Source organism: Pelobates fuscus, chromosome 8 (assembly GCF_036172605.1).
Source record: "Pelobates fuscus isolate aPelFus1 chromosome 8, aPelFus1.pri, whole genome shotgun sequence".
NCBI classification, from domain to species: Eukaryota; Metazoa; Chordata; class Amphibia; order Anura; family Pelobatidae; genus Pelobates; species Pelobates fuscus.
In genome coordinates this window covers 40,157,610-40,178,965 of record NC_086324.1, presented here as the reverse complement: position 1 = coordinate 40,178,965, position 21,356 = coordinate 40,157,610, and the positions used below count along the sequence as shown (strand labels likewise).

The 21,356-nt window shown below is 38.3% G+C and overlaps 1 protein-coding gene across 1 annotated transcript in view; it reads right to left on the bottom strand.

Annotated features, from left to right (window-relative positions):
- The window catches only part of GAD1 (glutamate decarboxylase 1), an 86,831-nt gene that overhangs the window by 40,744 nt on the left and 24,731 nt on the right, over positions 1–21,356 (bottom strand). Inside the window, exons 4-5 of the mRNA XM_063429716.1 lie at positions 8,014–8,172; positions 6,315–6,557 (exon numbers count right to left, since the gene is read on the bottom strand). Coding sequence (XP_063285786.1) covers positions 6,315–6,557; positions 8,014–8,172 — 402 coding nt within the window. The remainder of the gene's footprint in view (positions 1–6,314; positions 6,558–8,013; positions 8,173–21,356) is intronic.

Genomic DNA, 21,356 nt, shown 5'->3' with positions numbered 1-21,356 from the left:
AAATGTGATTTTCTTTTTTGAAGACAGATTCTATTTAAGAAATAATGTGATGTACACGTGCAACACATTAACAAATAATTACTAGTATTTGTGCATTGAGCATCAATAGTAATTTCTAAATCAAATAAAGAATTAGTAATAAATATAAGAAATGCACAACCATACTCATAATAAAATAAATCACAAAAATACTTATTTTTGATGCATATACTTTCCTTATATCACTATTTTGAGGGTTTCCCAACTCTACTTTTCATCTGAACTGTTCTTATAATACTAACACGTCCTATCAGATACAATTAGATTAAGAAGAAGCCCATGTTAACACATTGTCACATCATCAATATATCTACGAAACGAATAAACCGCCCATCATTCTATAATTAGATCAGAAAGAAAGACATTTGTGGAAAGTATAGTCAACATTATGCATAAAGCAAGATCGAGTATCCTTAAGCCATACATTTTATTACATAGATAAATCTTGTTGGATTGCTATCTCTTGTTGGATTGCTATCTCCTGTCCTATTGTGTTTTATACCCCACCTCCTCTAGACAGTAAGCTTGTTTGAGCAGGGTCCTCTTCAACATATTGTTCCTGTAAGTTTTTGTAATTGTCTCACTTATTGTGAAATCTCCCCCTCCTATAATATTGTAAAGTGCTACGGAACATGCTGGCGCTATATAAATGCCAATAATAATAATAATTGGAAGTTGATGTAAAATATACCACTTTCCCCCAAGTGTAATCGCTACATTTGCAATCATAGCGCAGTTTTTGCTGACCAAATAGTAAAATACATGCCAACGTGTTCTTTTCATGCGCAAGCTACATTTTGATTGCCCATTTTTTTCTATATTTGTCATGATAGAGGCGCTATATGTTCACTGTTTTCGTTTTTTTTACTTTAAACACGTCAGCAAGAAAATAAAGATACACAATCTTTATCGTAGCTTTTATAGCACACTAAGTTCATTTTTATGATGAGTTGCATAAAATATATCTGGTTGCCTTGTCTAGACTAGAAATGTATATTAAATAAGATAACTTTTTTTCACCTTGCTTATTTCCATAAATGGATGGATTTTCCTCTTACTGTAGTTTTTGAATAATAGTTTTTTTTTGTTTCAGAAGTAAAAGCTCATTGATAGATGTTTCCATTTTGTAAACACAAAACAACTATATAGCAATTCTAGCTCCCTGTAGGAATAATACCCGTTAAAATATTCATCATGTTGGACCAGAACTTAGCATATTGAGACAGTTTTCATTAAGATGTACTAGACTAGACATTATGTGTATAGCTGCGGTAGATTATCCATAAAGTGTGAAATGAAACACATGACTGTATTTCTAGTGAACTTCTAATGAAAGTGAATGCTTGATGTCCCACTGATAGCCTTTATATCCATGCCTCTGGTGTACTGAAAGTAGAATCACTTTGAATCCGCTGCCATTCAGGCTAATGATATCTTTCCCCTGGGATTCTTATGGGTTTGTGTTTTATGAGAATGGCAATCTTTTTAGCAAAATGTTAACGTGAAAGATGTCTAGAACTAGACTCGATTACTGTACATATATAAAGATATTATAACTTAATAGAACTGAGATGGGGAGAGACAGATAGACAGTAATATCTATATAAAACAGAGAGATAGTAAAAGCAGATAGGGAGGGATTTCATTAGCCAGGTAGAGAGATAGTGATAGCCAGATAGAGGGATACTGATAGCCAGATAGAGAGATAGTGATAGCCAGATAGAGGGATACTGATAGCCAGATAGAGAGATAGTGATAGCCAGATAGAGAGATAGGGATAGCCAGATAGAGAGATAGTGATAGTCAGCTAGAGAGAGATAGTGATAGTCAGATAGAGAGATAGTGATAGATAGAGATAGAAAGCTAGTGATAATCAGATAGAGAGTTAGTAATAGCCAGATAGAGAGATAGTGATAGTCAAATAGAGAGATAGTGATAGCCAGATAGAGATTTAGTGATAGTCAGATAGATAGTGATAGTCAGATAGATAGATAGTGATAGTCAGAGAGTTAGTGATAGCCAGATAGAGAGATAGTGATAGCCAGATAGAGAGAGATAGTGATAGCCAGAAAGAGAGTTAGTGATAGCCAGATAGAGAGAGATAGTGATAGCCAGATAGAGAGTTAGTGATAGCCATATAGAGAGAGTTAGTGATAGCCATATAGAGAGAGATAGTGATAGTCAGATAGAGAGATAGTGATAGCCAGATAGAGAGATAGTGATAGCCAGATAGAGAGATAGTGATAGCCAGATGGAGAGATAGTGATAGCCAGATAGAGAGATAGTGATAGCCAGATAGAGAGATAGTGATAGCCAGATAGAGAGATAGTGATAGCCAGATGGAGAGATAGTGATAGCCAGATAGAGAGATAGTGATAGCCAGATAGAGAGATAGTGATAGCCAGATAGAGAGAGATAGTGATAGCCAGATAGAGGGATAGTGATAGCCATAAAGAGAGATAGTGATAGCCATATAGAGAGATAGTGCTAGCCAGATAGAGAGATGGTGATAGCCAGATAGAGAGTTAGTGATAGCCAGATAGAGAGAGTTAGTGATAGCCAGATAGAGAGAGTTAGTGATAGCCAGATAGAGAGTTAGTGATAGCCAGATAGAGATATAGTGATAGTCAGATAGAGAGAGATAGTGATAGCCAGATAGAGAGTTAGTGATAGCCAGTTAGAGAGATAGTGATAGCAAGATCAAGGGAGAAAGACAGAGATAATGATAGCCAGACAAATAGAGATGAATAGCAATAGCCAGATAGAGAGATAGCGAAAGCCAAGTCGAGTGTAATAGCAAGTTGCTGTATTCTATGGATATCAGTGACTCTCTGTGTTTCTCTGTAGCTACTAGTGCTGTAAGTCACGCTCTTCCGTCACATCCGAATTATAAAATCAGTCTCACTCCTCATCTCACTTTCTCCACTATAAATTTATGCTGCGCTCTTACAGCTTGGCTCTTTCCTTTGCAAAAGTAAATTACTTCAATACCCTCATAACCATACTCTCCCGCGAACCAAAACGACTATTTCACACTTTTAACTCTCTTCTTCGCCCTGTTGCTCCTTCCCCTCCTACCGACTTAACCGCCTCAAACTTTGCAACTCACTTCACTCACTTCTCTCATCTCTCTCCTTCCCCTTACAGTACTTCCCCCAACCTCACTCCCTCTGCAGTTCTATGTTCATTCGCACCCGCTACAGCGGAAGAGGTTTCTGATCTACTCCGGTCCTCCTGCCCCACCACCTGCTCCCTTGATCCTATTCCCTCGCATCTCATCTGTACTCTGTCTCCTTCTCTTGCTTTACCTCTCACTAAAACTCTCAATCTCTCCATCTCATCTGGCATATTTCCACTACCCTTTAAACATGCAACTGTAACCCCGATTCTAAAAAAGCCCAACCTTGACCCTAACTCCCCATCCAGCTACCACCCTAACTCGCTACTGCCTTTTGCGTCCAAGATCCTTGAAAGACTTGTGTATGTGAGATTGACAGACTTCCTCAAGTCCAATTCTCTGCTCAACCCACTTCTGTCTGGTTTCCGCGCTCAGCTCTTACCAAAGTATCAAACGATCTACTCACTGCAAAATCTCATGGTCACTACTCTATCCTAATACACATTGATCTTTCCGCTGTTTTTGATACTGTTGATCATCAATAGCTTCTTTTCATTCTGCATAATCTCAGTCTACGAGATATTTCTCTCTCCTGGTGCTCCTTCTACCTTACTCAACCCTCTTTTAGTGTTTCTTTTTCTGGCTCTGCCTCTTCCTCCCAACCTCTCTCTGTTGGTGTCCCCCAATGTTCAATCCTTGGTCCCCTACTGTTCTCGATCTATACTGCCTCCCTTGGTAAACTCATCAGCTCCTTTGGCTTCCAATATCACTTCTATGCAGATTGCATGAAATCTATCTGTCCTCCACTAATCTCTCCCTGCCCCTCTTGACAAGTGTCTCTGACTGCCTCTCCGCTATTTCTAACTGAATGACTGCCCACTTCCTTAAACTTAACTTGTCCAAAACAGAACTTCTGGTTTTTCCTCCCTCAAGTGTTGCTACTCCCGTCTCTGTCTCCCTCCACGTCAATGGTGCTACCATCAGCTCCACCACACAGGCTCGCTGCCTAGGTGTTCTCTTTGACTCCGACCCCTCCTTCACCCCTCATGTCCAGTCGATTGCCAAATCATGCCGCTTCTATCTCAAAAACATTGCGCACATCCGCCCCTACTTAACGCCAGATGCGGCTTAGGTGCTGGACCATGCCACTGTCCTCTCTCGCGTTTACTACTGCAGTGGTCTTACGTGATGCCAACTTGCCCCATTGCAGTCTATAATGAATGCGGCGGCGAGGCTCATCTTCCTGTCCAGCTGCAGCTCCCATGCCTCATCCCTCTGTCAGTCCCTGCACTGGATTCCCGTAAGATATAGGGCTCAATAAAAAAAATTCTGGTTCTTGCTTTCAAATCTCTACATAATGCTGCTCCAACCTAGTTATCCTCCCTAATACACAAGTATGTACCGTCTAGGCCCCTACGGTCTGCCGAAGACCTGCGTCTATCCTCTGTTCGTACTCCCACCTCTGATGCTCGCCTTCAAGATTTCTCTAGGTCTGCACCGTTCCTGTGGAACTCCCTTCCCTTTTCCGTTAGACGCTCACCAAGTCTCCACTCCTTCAAAAAATCATTAAAAACTCACTTTTTCACAAAAGCATATCAATTAAACTGTTAATGGCTACAAAAAAAAAAAAAAAACACACAAAGTCTTCATTGAATACTATTCTACCAATCTACTTCCCTAATACTTGCCGTACCTTTTGTGTCACTTTACCCCACTCCCTCTAGCATGTAAGATGACTGAGCAGGGTCCTCAACCCCTCTGTTCCTGTGCGTCAAACTTGTCTGGTTACAATTACCTGTTTGTTAGCCCACCCATTGTACAGCACTATGGAATTTGTTGGCGCTATATAAATATAATAATAATAATAGAAGAAACCTCAGGTGTGCCTGGATAATTATTTTTTTCCCATTTGATGTCTTCAGGGAGTGGCCCTCCCTTTCTTTAGCACACTGCAGGAAGTATTCCCCCCTTTTTTAGTGTGTGCATTTTACTCTTGATTTTTTGCAAACAACTGGTTTGTTTACATGTGTGAATGTATATGCATGCAATACTCCGCGTATGCAGTTTGGTTTTATTATTATTATTATTATTATTATTGCCATTTATATAGCGCCAACAGATTCAGTAGCGCTTTACAATATTATAAGAGAGGGGGATTTAACTATAAATAGGACAATTACAAGAAAACTTACAGGAACGATAGGTTGAAGAGGACCCTGCTCAAACGAGCTTACAGTCTATAGGAAGTGGGGTATAAAACACAATAGGACAGGAAATAGCATTCAAATAGGGTGTGAGTGAAGCAGAGCTGGAGGAGAGAGTAGAGTGCTGCCCAACCTAAGAGTATATATTGGGAGTTATGTATAAATAGGTAGGCTAGAAGAGGGCAGTCACAATGGAAACCAGATAAACCAGCAGACACATTGCTCTGGTGACTCCTCTCCTTTTCCATGTCGGTACCACTTCAGAACAGACACTTTTTATACTTAACTTCTATTGTTCCTGTAACAACATAATGGTAGGTATCAGGAACAGCAGAATCCGGGTTTTTTTGAGCATTCACTTTTGCTATTCCTTGTTTTGATTGTGCTTGTGCTGTTTCTATATGTGTGCAGTGTTTGCGTGCGGTATGTTTTATGATTTTCTTGTTTTATTACCTTTGTGAGTACATGTGTTCTAGTGTCAGCGTGATTGACTTCTACCTCTGCTCATCTGCATGTGTATGCGTGTGTGTACTCGTACTGTATGCTAGTGTAAACCATGTACGTTGCATTCCATCACAGATGAGCTACAAGAAAGACTCTCACTGTATATAGATGACTACTGTTTGCACAGCGCATCCGCAGCAAACACTTATGGAATAACCTCAGGGACACAGTCAAATCTTAATTTAATCTAAAATCTTTTAAGAGATCTATGGCAATATACCTCAGCACAGAATGCACCTGTCATGGTTGAATATATCAATCACCTGTTATATGTTAAATTTATCTATGTGTGTATGTATATATATAGTTTGTATTTTGTATTTTTGTAATATTGTATCCTATTGTAATAATGCAATGTTTTGTGGACAAAGACCCAGGACATACTTGAAAACGAGAGAAATCTCAATGTATCCATCCTGGTAAAATATTTTCTAAATAAATAAATTTACCTGTCCGCACGCCATACTTGAGTGTATCCCTACAGTCCACTAGAATCTGCTCCAAGGACTCAGGATTGTCAGACAGCTCCAAATTGAAACCTTCGATTCCTTCCAGAAGCTGGTGCGGATGGTGAAAGTCAAGTACTTTGGTGGATCTGTCAAATGTTTTCTTCACATAGTTCAGTAGTATGTCCACCACTTCGAACAAGAATTGCATGGTAGATTCCTCTCCATTCTTGGCAGGCAGTAAATCTACGAAAAAAACAGCTATTAGCACACCGAGCGGTTGACAGATCACCACATAGTGGGTGTCTGCCAGATATTAGGATATTTATATATGACTGAGGTTCGAGAATACAAATTGTCTAGACAAAATCTTAAGCGTGCTATCACACATCACTTTGACAGTTGTAGTAGCTGCTCATTTGGAATCAGCCATTTTTCTCTGTCTAATCTCTGGCTCCCATTCTTGGCCGTGTTACTAAGATTAAGCATTATACAGCCATTTCTTATTTTCTTATTTATGCAATAAGTGATAATATTTGATTGCCAGTGTTATGCCATCTCATTTAACGTGTTTCTTTGCAAAGTTCCAAACTTCCTCCACTTTGAACATCTGTACCTCTCCTGATACCTACATACATCATTTTTAGATCAGTCAAAGTCATAGCCTTCCTTACAAGTAAAATCATGTTTCAAGTCTAACGTCCACATATCTTGTCAACCGTGTACTACACCTAATAAAGTTTAGATTTTTTCTCACGCATTTCAAAACAAGAAGATTATACAACTGTAATGAGAGGCAATGTCATGCTTTGTTGAATAAGGTGAATGATTCTATATAGTGTTTAAAATATTTCGTGCTACAACCTTCATAACCGTACAGTCCCAGCTATTGTGCTGATTGTCTGTTTAACGATGATTGCTGGTTAAAGGATTGCTGCTGTTATATTTAGTAACTTTCTACAGATTGGCAATTGCATTCCATTATTTTGCATTTTTAAATCTTTACTAAACTGGGACTGATTTGTATCAGGCTGTTCTCTTCTGTTTATGTAAGACTTGTATTAAAAGCATAAGACCTTTTTCCTGTGATTTCCTTCTGTCGTAAACGTTGAACTATATCCACACCTTTGTGCAGTTCCTTTTAGTATTAGAAAGAGCGTAGCTGCTGGTCAGATTTAATATATCAGCTGTTTTGAATAATTCTGTAGATGATGTTATATAGAAGTAAAGTACAATACTCCTGCACAGATACATTAAGATCATGTTAACTAAACAACCTATTGTAGAATGCAGGTCAAATAGGAGGTTCAACTAAAATATGCAATTCAGCTAATTTGGAGATTTTTATAAATATTGTTTTGGACTTTTGGTCAACATGTTACTATTTAATGAATAGACCTCCGATACATGTCACATAGAGCTAATGTATAACAGGTTTGAGATATCTAACACATTGACTTTACTATTAGTTATTATGTTGTTCACTAAAATGTCAACTGTCAAGAATACAAAGTCAATTTCACATTTTACGCCAAAGTAGCTGAGCTAACATGGACATTATTCCTCATTTCAGCTGTTTTGACCTAAATTTTTGATATTATATGGAGTAATACTGCTAGTTGAGTTTTCATTCTCAAATACTTTTTAAGGTATATTTGCTTAACTTGCAGAATTAAAGAAAGGGTAACTTGTGAATCCTCACCTCTGGCATACAGATTGGAGAAATCCGTCTCAGCGCGACGAAACCTGGAGTCTTTATCGATATTCTCGCAGACCAGAACGTTCTTGGAAGACTGTCTCTCTTTGAAAGAACTCACAATTCTGCTCTTGTCCTCCAAACTGTTGTTCCTCTGCAGGAAGCCTACATTGTTACAATGAGAACAAGTCAAAGGCATGGTCATGTCACCGTTCAACATGTTGGAATCCTTAGCTTTCAAATGGAACACTGGCTAAAAGATATCCTTCAAATGACTGTTAGGCCAGGGGAAGGATTATTTATGGTGAGTATCAGCTTACAGGGGACGTGCTTAAAGTAACATGAGACATCACTTAAAAAGGGAGGGTTGCTAGGAATCCAGCCATGCAAGTTAAATGATTCCCCATCATTTGATGGAGTGGTAAATTCTTATTAACTTGATCAGACAGATTCCACTCCAGCAATCTGCTACTGGCAAGCAGTTCAGGATGAGTCAATGCTATTACAGCCTGTTGGCAAGGTTTATGGACCTAGCAGACAGATATGTGGTGTAGTGATGTATGATTAATTATAGGAGCACGTTCAGTTGGTCTCCTGTTGATAACTCCAACAGAAAAGACAATAAAACCCTTATCATCTCCTGGAAATGGCTGAATAAGAAACATTAGCCTGTCTAACAACCTTCCCTACTGAAAGCTGAATTAATATTACTAAATGGTCAAATAAGGACTACTACATATCACCAGGTACCACTGTTTTTGCAATAGTCCTCATTTGACTCTGTGAGCGTTATTCATTAAATACTTAATTTAGTACATTCAATCTCAGTTACATAATGTAGGAATAAATATTTGATTTTGAAAAATTCTCCTACTCAATTTTGGACACAGTTTGGCTATTTTAGATAAAATTTTGCCATAAGATGTTAATTCCCTAAATTAAGGAGTTTAGTGAGTAATGCCAGTTAATTGCAATTATTATTATTATTATTATTATTATTATTTTTACAGATGTTGCTATTATTTTTTATTTTTTGATTTCATTACTTCTCTATGAATGTCAAAATTAACACACAAATCAGAGTAATAATTAATTATAATAACCTTACTGGAACAAGCAACATAAAGACGTAAAGATAAAGCAAGCAATTAAAAAAATATAGAGAAATGGATACAAATGGTAGTTAACAATTACTAAACTTGAAAGTTTTTTGTTTTTTTTCTGCAATGAAAACCTGGATTGGAAAACAAGGGTCAAAATATACAAGCAGGAATTGTAGCTTATTTGGAAAATTTTCTAACCTATCAATTGTGGCTTAAACTTTCAGATTTTTAATTCATTGCATTTCACGGCTTAGCGAATAAACATAGAAACATAGAATGTGACGGCAGATAAGAACCATTCGGCCCATCCAGTCTGCCCAATTTTTGAAATACTTTCAATTAGTCCCTGCCCTTATCTTAAGTCTAGGATAGCCTTATGCATATCCCAAGCATGTTTAAACTCCCTCACTGTGTTAACCTCTACCACTTCAGCTGGAAGGCTATTCCATGCATCCACTACCCTCTCAGTAAAATAATACTTGATATTATTTTTAAACCTTTGCCCCTCTTTTGGTCTATCAATTGTTCGACTGCTAAGCAAACAAGGAAAACATATACCTCCCTTAATGTTCTGGATGAACATTCCCATCATCCTCAATCAGTCTGGAAGACTTTAGAGGATTATGTGAATGCATATCCAGAACTGTCAAAATACCAGAGGATGACAGTTCCTAATCTGAAAAGGATAGCGTAGCATATCAATGGTGTTTTGACCTTGAACAAGCCACTTTGTCCTTCATTGTCTGTGGCTATAAAATGTGATAGCATGGACATGGTTGCATAATTCCTCTCACCCATTGTTCTTTTATTCTGCAATGTACTGCAATCCCACCCAGACCCGTTAGATGACATTCCGTCTTGTACAAGGAGATCTGCTCGGAATAACACTGCAAGCAGTTACTAGGCAACCAAATGAAGATAATATTCTCTTTTTCAGTATTTAAACCACAAACCGCGACATTGTGATTTGCATTAAGAAAATTAATTCAATTGCACATTAAAACCCATAAGTTAATTTACTATGTACCCTGCCAGCAAATAATCACATACTTATCTCTCTGTTCCCATGGGAACCTTTTGTGAACGGAAAATTGCTCTTTACCTACCATCATCCTGTTATGAACTGTACCAACGCCATTTTCTGTGCCTGCGTTAATTTAATATCTGTATCACAAATGCACTCAAGAACTGTTTGTAGATTTCTGACAGACGTCATTCAGATTTGGTGGAGAATGTGGGAGGGGGACCATTATAGTGTCTTTTCTCTGACACACACCTGTCTCACTGGGTGTTTTGCCAGGAGGTGTTGCTATGGCCACAAGTCCAGACCAAAGGACTGCTGTTTTTAGCTTTCTTCTGCGTTTAACCTTTTTTTCCCTAGAAATAGATATTGTTTACTAGAAATTACAGTTCTTAACTATATTAGTAGATTTGAGCTGGGGATGGTCCACACCCCTTGTACAATACCAGAACTATAACGTCTACGTCTCAGGAGAGTTCCTTTGTAACTGTCCAATATTGTCTATATTGCTGCATGCTCAATAAATTGACCTATTCATCAAGACAAGAGCACTCAGAGTCATGTCTAGGCTATCTATCTATATATCTGTCTGTCTGTCTGTCTGTCTGTCTATCTATCTATCTGATTATTTGTCTATCCATTTACCTATAACAATTCATCTTTGGAGCAAAACAATTAATATGGGTACTGGTATGAACTAGAGGGATTATTTGAACTCTATGAAAACCAGAAACATTTGTTCTTCATTGTTGTAGAATGGATAGAAAAACCTAGAAGGTTGCACCATCTGAGGGAACAAACACAGTGTTGTCTTTGGATTTTGCAATGGGTGTTGCATTGGAGGTGATGATTATGTTAACAATTAAGATGTTTAGAGGAGGACTTTTACAGTTACTGGCTGGTGGGGGCACCAAGTCAAAAACTTTCTTCAACCTGAGGTCGATTGCCGCCAGATCTGGCATCTTGTACCCTCACAGCATACAAAACGTAGGAATTATTTGTAGAATCTTCATCACTATCTTATGAGCCATCAGCAGCAGTTGAATTAAACGAACTGTGCTAACGTGTAATATGTCATTAACTTTTATGATATGTTTGTCATAATTGAAGAAGACCCATTGGAATTTAAACCTGTGTTATTAAGGATGACATATTCTGATCCATTCAAATAATTGGTTGTCAATTATCAGATAGAAGATTGTGGTGAAGGCTGGGGGAAGTGACCATCAGGGATGTTGGAACCCTGCAATGTTGGCACCTTTTTAAGCCACAAATTGATGCTGTCAGGTATGTTTCTATTCAAAAATAGAGACAGCAGGTCTGTCAATTTGTTTTTTTTTTTTTAAACTGCCGAAAATGACAATTAGTTACTGCCATACGTTCACTGATACAGGGATATATGAATCTGGAGCAACTCTTAAAACTATAGAATTAACTGTAGAGATAGGAACTGTAGAGGTGTTGGTTAAAAGAGGGTGGGACGGTGCAGATCTGGTCCTGTTCATTAGGGGAATTCTCTCTCGATGCTAGAAAGTAGTGAGCACTCATGTTCATGTGAAATTGAGGCGGGGAGAGGGGGGTGAGTGGAATTGTTATTGACTTGAAAATGATTTTATGAAGAGCAATAATATATTATTACTGATATTTCTGTTACCTTGTAAATCCATGTGTATTCTCTTTACCTGCATAAATATATATAGTCCATTCTAAGCCCCCATATTGCACAGGGAAAATTTGACAGACCTCCTCCTATGCAAAGCCACTAATTGTATGCGGGGGATCCAATGGCCTCCCCCCACTAAGTAAATAGCCCACCTTCCTTCTCACCCAGTATGTGGTAGGGTGAAGGATTTGTATGCATTCAGTACTTTGTCGCCTCAGGGATGCAACTTTGTTATTGCCTAAAGCTATATTTCTTTCTCAAAGTACTACAGCAATCTATCACCATAATACTGTAATGAATATATAATTATCCTCATCTGTACAATGTCAGCTTGGGAACACGGCCCCCTTTAGCATATGTATCAGTTTATTTCTCTGTCAAACATGAGTTTGCAATAAAAGATTGTATCAACTTCTGAATACATTATTGGAGCCATAAAGACATAAAAATAATATAATATTAAGACTTTCATAATGATCTAATAAAGGCATACAATAAATCGCATGTTTAAAATTAGACATGTTAATGATAAATACTAACACTTACCTCGAAACTCCACCTGTAATCCATATACATCTATCGGTGGCTCTTTTTTGTCCCTAACATTTCTATATATACTCTCATTACAGCTAAATTGCCTTTAAGAATTTCCCTGTTTTTTGAATAAGGTCTTAGAGGCGTAGCACTATTATTTTTTCTTAAGAATACTCAATAACGTCAGATGGAGGGTCATCATCCTTACCGAATGTCTTATTTTTATCCATGTGGACAACGACCTCCAATGCCCGAGTTTAAGGCAGTAAATAACCCACGTGATGTCCTCCTTCTCCTCTAAGGGGTGCTATTTCAAGCAGTGAGTCGCGGAATAGAAGTCATGACTAGTCTTTCACTTCTCTCATTTTCAATCTCTAAAATTGTCCTTAAAAGGGAACTGTCATTCCCAGGATTTTAACGTTAGGTTTTCTTATTCCCTACATTTAACAAATATGTATTTGTGAGGTGTGAATAATAATCAATGTCAAATTCAATCATTGTTATAAGCTCTGTCCTTTGCACCTGGCAGTCAGCATAGAGAAGAGGAGAAATTAATTACTTTCCTCCTCTCCAGCAATGTGTGCCCTGGCTGTGCCTTGTTCGAACTGGATTTTGCTGCATTTTGCATTACCTTTCATATAAAAAGACAACGGAGCATCGCATGAAAAAGGTTATAGCACGTGATAGGTGATTTTCAATTATTTATTCAATAGCGTAAAATCCACAGACAGTTCCTCTTTAAGGCCAATGGCTCAACAATTTTCACACAATTCAGATCCATACATTTTATTGAAATCCTGCCACATTATCTTGCAAATCTTCAATATTCACTCAATCATCACCCAATTAAAGAATAATGGCATGAGGAATGTAGTAAAATACTGCAGAATTAACCTTGCTTTTCCTCCAGCCTAAAAGAATCTCACAAGTATTTTATGAATGACACTTAATAACACATTACTGTTCTGTTAGTTTATATACGGTTATTTATAAAAATTTAAGATCTGCTATTTTAAACTCAATTTTGCCATTTGAATTTATATTTGCGGCAATTCAGAGTTTAGTGAATAATTCTGATTGCATGGCAGGAACAGATTCAACAATGTGCCCCAGACACCTCTATAAACAATAGAAATGAACATCGCAATCTAAGATACCGTAATAAATAATATTTGTTTACACTTTCATACTCTTCACCTTCATTGTATAACCATATATAAACATATTTTCACATTGCTGCCTAGTAACACATCTAGGTGCAGTCCCTCAGATGGCCACTAGAGGTGCTTTCTATGCACCTACATTCAGTGTCTCCATGCTCTACATGGTGACACTGAACACTCCCCATAAAATGCATTGATTCAATCTATCTCTATGAAGAGATTTTGATTGGCACAGCACTGCATTCTGCTACACATGTGCTAGAGCCTCCAAATGCTCTCCTATGGGAAAACATTGGATTGGCTTAGATCATCAACACTGATGATCTCAGCCATTGAGACAGGTCCAGTCACGGTGAGACCAGAGCAGCGATGGAGAAAATGTAAGTTAAAAACCTTTTTAGTCCATTCTGAAGGGGCGGACACCTAAATAGGTACTCCAACACTACTATTCCTTTAATCCTTCAGAAGTCCTGTTCAAATTCCTAATATAGATTTATCTTGCTTCCCCCGTACTCCTTCTTTTTCTGTCATCTACAGCATTACTCGTCTAGACCAATGGTTCTCAAAAAAACACTATAATGTTAGGAATACAGTGCCCCAGTTCCTATTTAGATTAGTGCCCCCATAGTAAAAATATTAAAACAAAAGGTAATACATCTTTATTGCAGTACCGAGACTCTGTCTGTCCTGTTGGCCACTCCAAAGGCATTGCTTCCCTGCTGTTTGTCCAATGTTTCTCATAGAGGAGATTTGGGGAACATAATGCCATGTCAATGCTTTTCAAATTTAATGGCGTTCACGACTTATGACCGAGTCTTCTAACTCTGTTGCTGCATAGTAAGCGCCTCTAGTAGATGTCAGTGTGACACCCACTAGAGGTGTGTTTAACCCTTCAAGGTAAACATTATTGCTGTTTCTACAAACTGGCAATGTTTTGCTTAGAAGGGTTAAAACATACAGGACCACTGCACCCAGACCACTTAATTGAGATGGACTTAGAGTTCTTTTATCCTTTGTTTTAGTATTACATACATGACACCAGCTTAGTAAACCATTCTTCACTTGATAAATAAGCTCAGTGGCCCAGGTTTCAAAAGCGATGTATATAACAAAATATATTCTAAGAGCACCTCCGGCAGACTGTTCTCATTTTGAAATGTGTCTCTGCCGCATTCTGGAATGCCCTGACACTTCACAACAGCATATACTATATCAGTGCCTGTTACAAACTGCAAGGGGTCACAACCCAAAGGTTAAGGATCATTGGTCTAGAATGCAAACGAGTAGGAGCAGGTAAGTATTGCCTTCACTACTGATCTGTATATTTATATAATTTCACGACAGGCATCAATGTAGATCATCTTTCTTTTAAAACAATCCCATGGAGAAATGCTGTTAACTTGATCATTATTAAAAGTACTTATTAAAAACATGATAATGAAGGCTGGGGGCAGTCCATCAGCTCTTTGCAAATTCATTGAGACTGAATCTGTGCCAGACAGGAATTTAGTTTAGTAAAATCTTTTAATACATTTCCCCCCAGGGTATAAAGAGGGACACCTGAACCATAAATTATCCTGGCCTGTTCACCATCCCTATCAAGAATGAAGGGGAACCAAACTCGCTAATCTGCATCGAGCCCTGTGCGATCTTAAAAGGAAACTATAGTGTCCCCCTCCCTAGTGTCCCTCCATCCGCTCAATAGTGTAAAATCCACAGACAGTTCCTCTTTAAGGCCAACGGCTATAAGACTATAAGACTTACCTGATTCCAGAGCCAGTGCCAAATGTCCCTCGGCGCTGGTCCAGGCTCCGCCTCCGCTTCTCCGCCGACATCAGCCGGCAGGGGGGACCTAATGCGCATGTGCAGCGTTTTGGGTGAAGCTGGATCTCCTCATGCAAACCATCAGGACATTCAGTGTCATTTAGTGGACTAAAGTCCGCTAAGGACCTGGAAGTTCCTCTAGTGGCTGCCTCGTGGACAGCCACTAGAGATAAAGTTAATTCTGCATGGCAATTATTGAAGTTTATCAAAAACAGCATAATTATAATTGTGGGGTTAAGGGGCTGGGACACTGCACCCAGACTACTTCAATGAGCTGAAGTGGTCTGGGTCCCTCTAGTGACCCTTTAATCCTTCTCTGTCCAACCCCTGTTCTTGCTAAAACAGTCGAGTTATATTGAGTGCTTTGGGCTGGAACTAAAATGACTTTTTGTTAACTTTCTGTGTTAATAAAAGTGATGATTTCACTTTATCTTGTTCTCATTCCTGCCATCCCTGACTTCTGACTTTATTCTGCTCTGATTACAATAAACTAGAGCAGTGGTTCCCAAGCCAGTCGTTGGAACTGCGTATATGTGTCAGACAGAGGAAGAATGGAGGGAGATAGAATGAAATCATGACAATCTTGGCACCTCATCTGTCATGAAGAAGTTAAAGACAGACATACTTGTTCATATACAAAAAAGAGCACTTCTTTAGCAATACATTCTGAACCAAAGTTTGTTCTCACTGGCTCACGATACCCAACAGGTATGTGTGCGAGCGTGTGTGTCCGTGCGCACCAATTCCGTAAAACAAGAACTAGGTAAGGGAGCCTGATCAATTCTAAGTTAAAACATGCAATGTACTGAATGAACTGTTTGAACCCAGATGTCTAAAACTGCTGATGGCAGATGCTGTATTTAGATAGCAGTCCCGAAAATGCTTAGCACCGTTTTTTTAGAGTGGGCCTTTCCCTAGATAACAAATAAGGGAGCTATCTGCCAAACCCATACACACACACATTCTCTCCATGCTTTGATGCATCAGAGCTGTTTTGGCAACACTAAGGGGACCAGTCGTGGATGATCAGTATATATATATATACAGACACACATTTTTTTAAATTTATTTTTAAAGGATCCAGCCAATTTCCCAGCTGTGCATAGCAGAGTAGATCCTCATGTTGGGGTCCAGTGGTTGCAGCTGGATCAGTGTACTTTTCATGGACAACTCCCCTCCAGTCCATGTAGTAATGCTGATGTCAGGGTGACATCATATCCATCCGGGCTGCTGGCACCATGCAGGGCATGAATCAGATCCCTGTAAGTACATAGCTGCCCATACCCCCCTCTCAAACAATATATTTTGGCAGAGGGTAGACAGGTGCCTACTACGCCATATGAGAGCCCCCCATGACTGGCGGCCGCCTGGGCTACCTTAGACTCATGCTGGCTCTGCTTACAGATGGATGGTCATGATTTTAGCCCAAGTACCAGAGGCTGGCATAACGTGGATTAAGCAGTCATTCTTCATCAACTACAATCTTGAAGAAGATTTATCAAAACATTAACAGAAAATTGTCAAATTCAACATTGAAAAAGACTCAATAAACCACAGAAATAAATTTTAAACTAATTAGCCGGTACCACAAAAAAAAAAATGTGGAAAGTGTCTGCTCAAGAATAGCACTAATACGACAAAGAACTGCCTTGACTTCATGATATTAGCAAGAATATCATAACTTTTATGCCGAGTCTTGGTTTATCAACTAACGCATATGTAGGACAAATAGGAACTGTTACACTAAAATAATGTAGAGAAATCATTAACACAACAACCTTTTTGTGAATGCTTTCAATGTGATTACAATCCAAAAAGTTGGAAATCAAATCATTATAAAATTAAAACTGGGTTTAACTTCAATCATCATCACTAGTCACATGATCTTGAAATCTATAATATGTGTTATTAACCTGCTGTGTTCCAAATCGACATTGAACTTGATATGTATGTACAGTACCCTCCACTGATATTGGCACCCTTGGTTAATATGAGCAAACAAGGCTGTGGGAATTGTTTAACCTTTTGATCTTTTGTTCAAAAAGTACACAAAAATACTTTGCTTTCATGGATATCAAACAATTGAAAACACAACACAGGTTTATCCAATTAAAAACAATGTTAAATATATGGGTGGCACCATTACTGGCACCCCTATGAATTCATATGAGAAAAATATTGGAATATATTACTATGGAAATTTTGCATGTTTAGTACATCTAGGTGACTAGGAAAATGAAATTGTTTAATCATGACTCCCTGTTTCAGGGGTGTAAATATGAGGTAACACATTTTCTCATAAATCCCCTTTGCCATTCATCACGATGGGTAAGACCATGGAATATAGCTGTGATGTCTGGCAAAAGGTTGTTGAGCTTCACGAAAGGAGAAGTGGGTATCAATGCACTGTATAGAGGTTGGTTCGAGTGGCCAAAAAATCTCCAAGGATTCCAGGTGGAGAATTTCAGAAGATTTGGGGTCAGAAACTCTCCAAAACTACAATCTGAAGTCACCTACATCACCACAAGTTGTTTGGAAGGGTTTTAAGAAAAAAGTCTCTACTCTCATCCAAAAGCAAACTCAACCATCTTTAGTTTGCTAGGCACAACTGGAACTTCAAATGGGATTGTGTTCTATGGTCACATGAAACCAAAATAGAGTTTTTTTGCAATAATCACCAAAGGTGAGTTTGGTGCACACAGAGACGTTGCCATTTGAAAAAGTACTTCATACCAAAGTTAAATAAGGTGGTGACTCTTTAATGATTCAGGGCTGTTTTTCTACAAGAGGACCTGGACATTTTGATAAGAAGGCTATCAAATATCAACAAATATTAAATGGACACCTGGCTGCCTCTGCCAGAAAGCTTAAAATGAGCCATGATTGGATCTTCCAGCAGGATAATGATCCAAAGCATACAATAAAATCAACACAAAAAGTGTTTACTGTCAACAAAATCAAGGTCCTGCCATGGTTATCACAGTCCCCTGACTTGAACCCCATGGAAAACTTGTGGGATGAATGGAAGAGGAGAGTCCACAAACATCAACCTCGAAATTTTAAAGAACTGGAGAGATTCTGTATGGAGGATTCGTCTCAGATACATTGACATGTATTCTCCAACCCTCCATCCTCATCGGACATTATGTGAGAAGACTCAGATATGTTATCTTGGCAAAGGGAGGTAGCACAAAGTATTGACTAAAAGGCCGCCAGTAATTGTGACACACATATATTTAGCAAATATATTTGTTTTATAAAAATGTGTTGTGTTTGCAAACTGGTGTCATGTTTGCATGTGAGCAGAGTATTTCTGTGTATTTTTTTTTTAACAAAAGATCAAAAGGTTAAACAATAAAGATGATTTTTACAGCCGTCTTTACTCATATTTACCAAGGGTACCAATATTAGTGGAAAGCACTGAACATACAAATCAAGGTCAGGGTCGATTTGGAACACAGCAAGTTAAGGACACATATTATAGATCTTAAGATCACGTGACTAACGATGATGATTGAAGTTAAACCCAGTTTTAATTTGATAATGATTTTTAACTTTGTGGGTGTTACTGGCATTAAAAGCTGGTGAAATTTCCTTATTGTAACCACGTTGAAAATACTCACAAAAAGGTCAGGAAATGTTATTGGTTTAATACAGATACATGATTGTTATCAACTCTCACCTTTGTGAATGTTTTCCATAAACTCTGGTCCGGCCGTTCTCAGCAACAATCAGTAACATGTAACAATGTCTAGTAATGCACAACATCACATTTACACCTGGTAGAACCCAGTAACAAACAGAAAATAACTGTAACCTCCATTGGTTGCAAGTAATCTGAATATCCAGATCTTTTTGCCAGGAGTTTATTATGGATTCTAAAGGTTTATCTAGGTCTTTTTGCATTAGGCTTAATCCCATAGCTAATAATTTTTTAGGGGAGTCTCTGTTAAGGATGTTACTTAAATCTTTCAATCTATTAGAGTTTTCTAGATTAAGGTATTGGTTACAAAAGCCTTTTAACCTAAGGTAGTTGAAGATTTCCTTATTATCTATTTTGTATAATTGCTTTAAAGTCTGGAAGTCCATCCGCCCATTTTTATCCAATAGGTCTTGAAATTTATGTATCCCCTTCTCGACCAAGTTTTTGAGTTAAAGTTGGGCATATAATGTACTATATTTCCTAAAGGGAGGAGAGGAATTAACTTATTGTGTAGACCTAGGGCTTTCTTAGTTTTTCCCCACTCTTTTAATATGTTTTTCAAAACAGTACTAAGTGATATGGGATCCGGCTTATGGTCAGTCCTTAATTTTAAGGGCCAAAACAGCAGGGACAGATCCTCCAGCGATCCCTCAGTAGGGGTAAGGTCTTGTTCTAGTTTATACCAGATCTCATTCTTACTATCCTTTAATTGGGTAATGGCCGCGTGTGTGAAAGTCGCAGCTTTTTGATATTCCTTTAGGATAGGGATCCCCAAACCCCCCTTTTTGACTTTTAAGGATAAACGGCTTAGAGCTATTCTTGGGGGCTTATGTAGCCAAATATATTTATTTATAAGGGATTGAGCTAGGGATAACCAGCTGTCCGGGCACGGTAAGGGCACCATTCTAAACAGGTAAACCCATTTTGGGATAATGTATGACTTGATTACGTTTATGCGGCCCCACCAGGAGATCTCTAAGTTTTTCCATTTTTTCAATTTCTTTGCGGTAAACTTAAGAAGGGGTAAAAAATGTAATTCCATAATCCTATTAACGTCACTCGCAATTTCAATTCCTAAATAGTTAAAGGACAACTCTGCCCAATCAAACTCAAATCTTTGGCTAAGAGTGCCCCTCAGTTCCTGAGAGAATTTCACTGCCAAAGCGGTAGTTTTGTTAACATTGAGTTTGTAACCAGAATATAGTGAATATTCGTCTAAACAATTAAAAAGAGCCGTTGCCGAGTTTAAAGGTTCCGTTAATGTTAACACGACATCGTCAGCGTACATTGTTAATTTGATACAGTCGTCTTTCAGGTTAGGGCCTTTTATTGCTTAATTTTCCCTTATTGATATTGCAAGAGATTCTATTGTCATTAAATAAAGAAGAGGTGAGAGCGGACAGCCCTGTCTTGTCCCGTTATTCAACGGGAAAAACTCTGAGCTGAATCCTGCCCCCATGACTTTTGCGGAAGGAGTTGAATACAGAGCCATTATTGCCTTCCTTATATTACCTCGTAGACCAAAGGCTTGTAGGACCGCATCGAGGAAATCCCACCTGACCCTGTCAAACGCTTTCTCTGCGTCTAGGGACAGGATCAGGAGGGGACATTGCCTCAGCTGGGCCCAGTCCACTACGTCTATCAGACGTCTAACGTTGTATACTGAAGATCTTTTAGAAATAAAACCCACTTGATCCCTATGGATTATATCCGTCATGATCTTATTTAATCTATTTGCCATTATTGATGAGTAAAGTTTTAGATCTTCGTTCAACAACGAAATAGGTCTGTAATTAGTTATTAACTCTGGTGATTTTTGATGTTTAAGAATAGGGATTATATTAGCCTTTAGCATCTCCGGGGGAATGTTACCTGTTGTCATAAACTCATTAAAGGTATCCGTTAAACTTTTTATTACATGTTCCTTCAAGGACTTGTAGAATTTATTACTGTAGCCATCCGGGCCCGGGGTCTTGGATGTTTTTAGTTTGTCTATGGCTTGGCTAACTTCTTCTAAGTTAATAGGTTCATTCAAATTTTGCAGTTGGACATTCGATATTTTAGGCAACCTTAAATTCTCTAAGTATTCTGTTAAATTTACTGAAGCTTGTCTATCCGGGAGATTATATAGTTTAGTGTAAAATGATTGAAAAGCTTGGCCTATTTTTGATGGGTCTAGGAGAACCTTGTCCTCTTGGATAATCTTAGTTACCCTCATCTTAATTGAGTCCTACCCCAACTTAATGATGTGTCCACGAATAGTGCATTTATAAGCACACCATATAGTGGAAAAAGATAAATAATCTTTAGAATTTTCTTCGAAAAATAAATCAGTGGT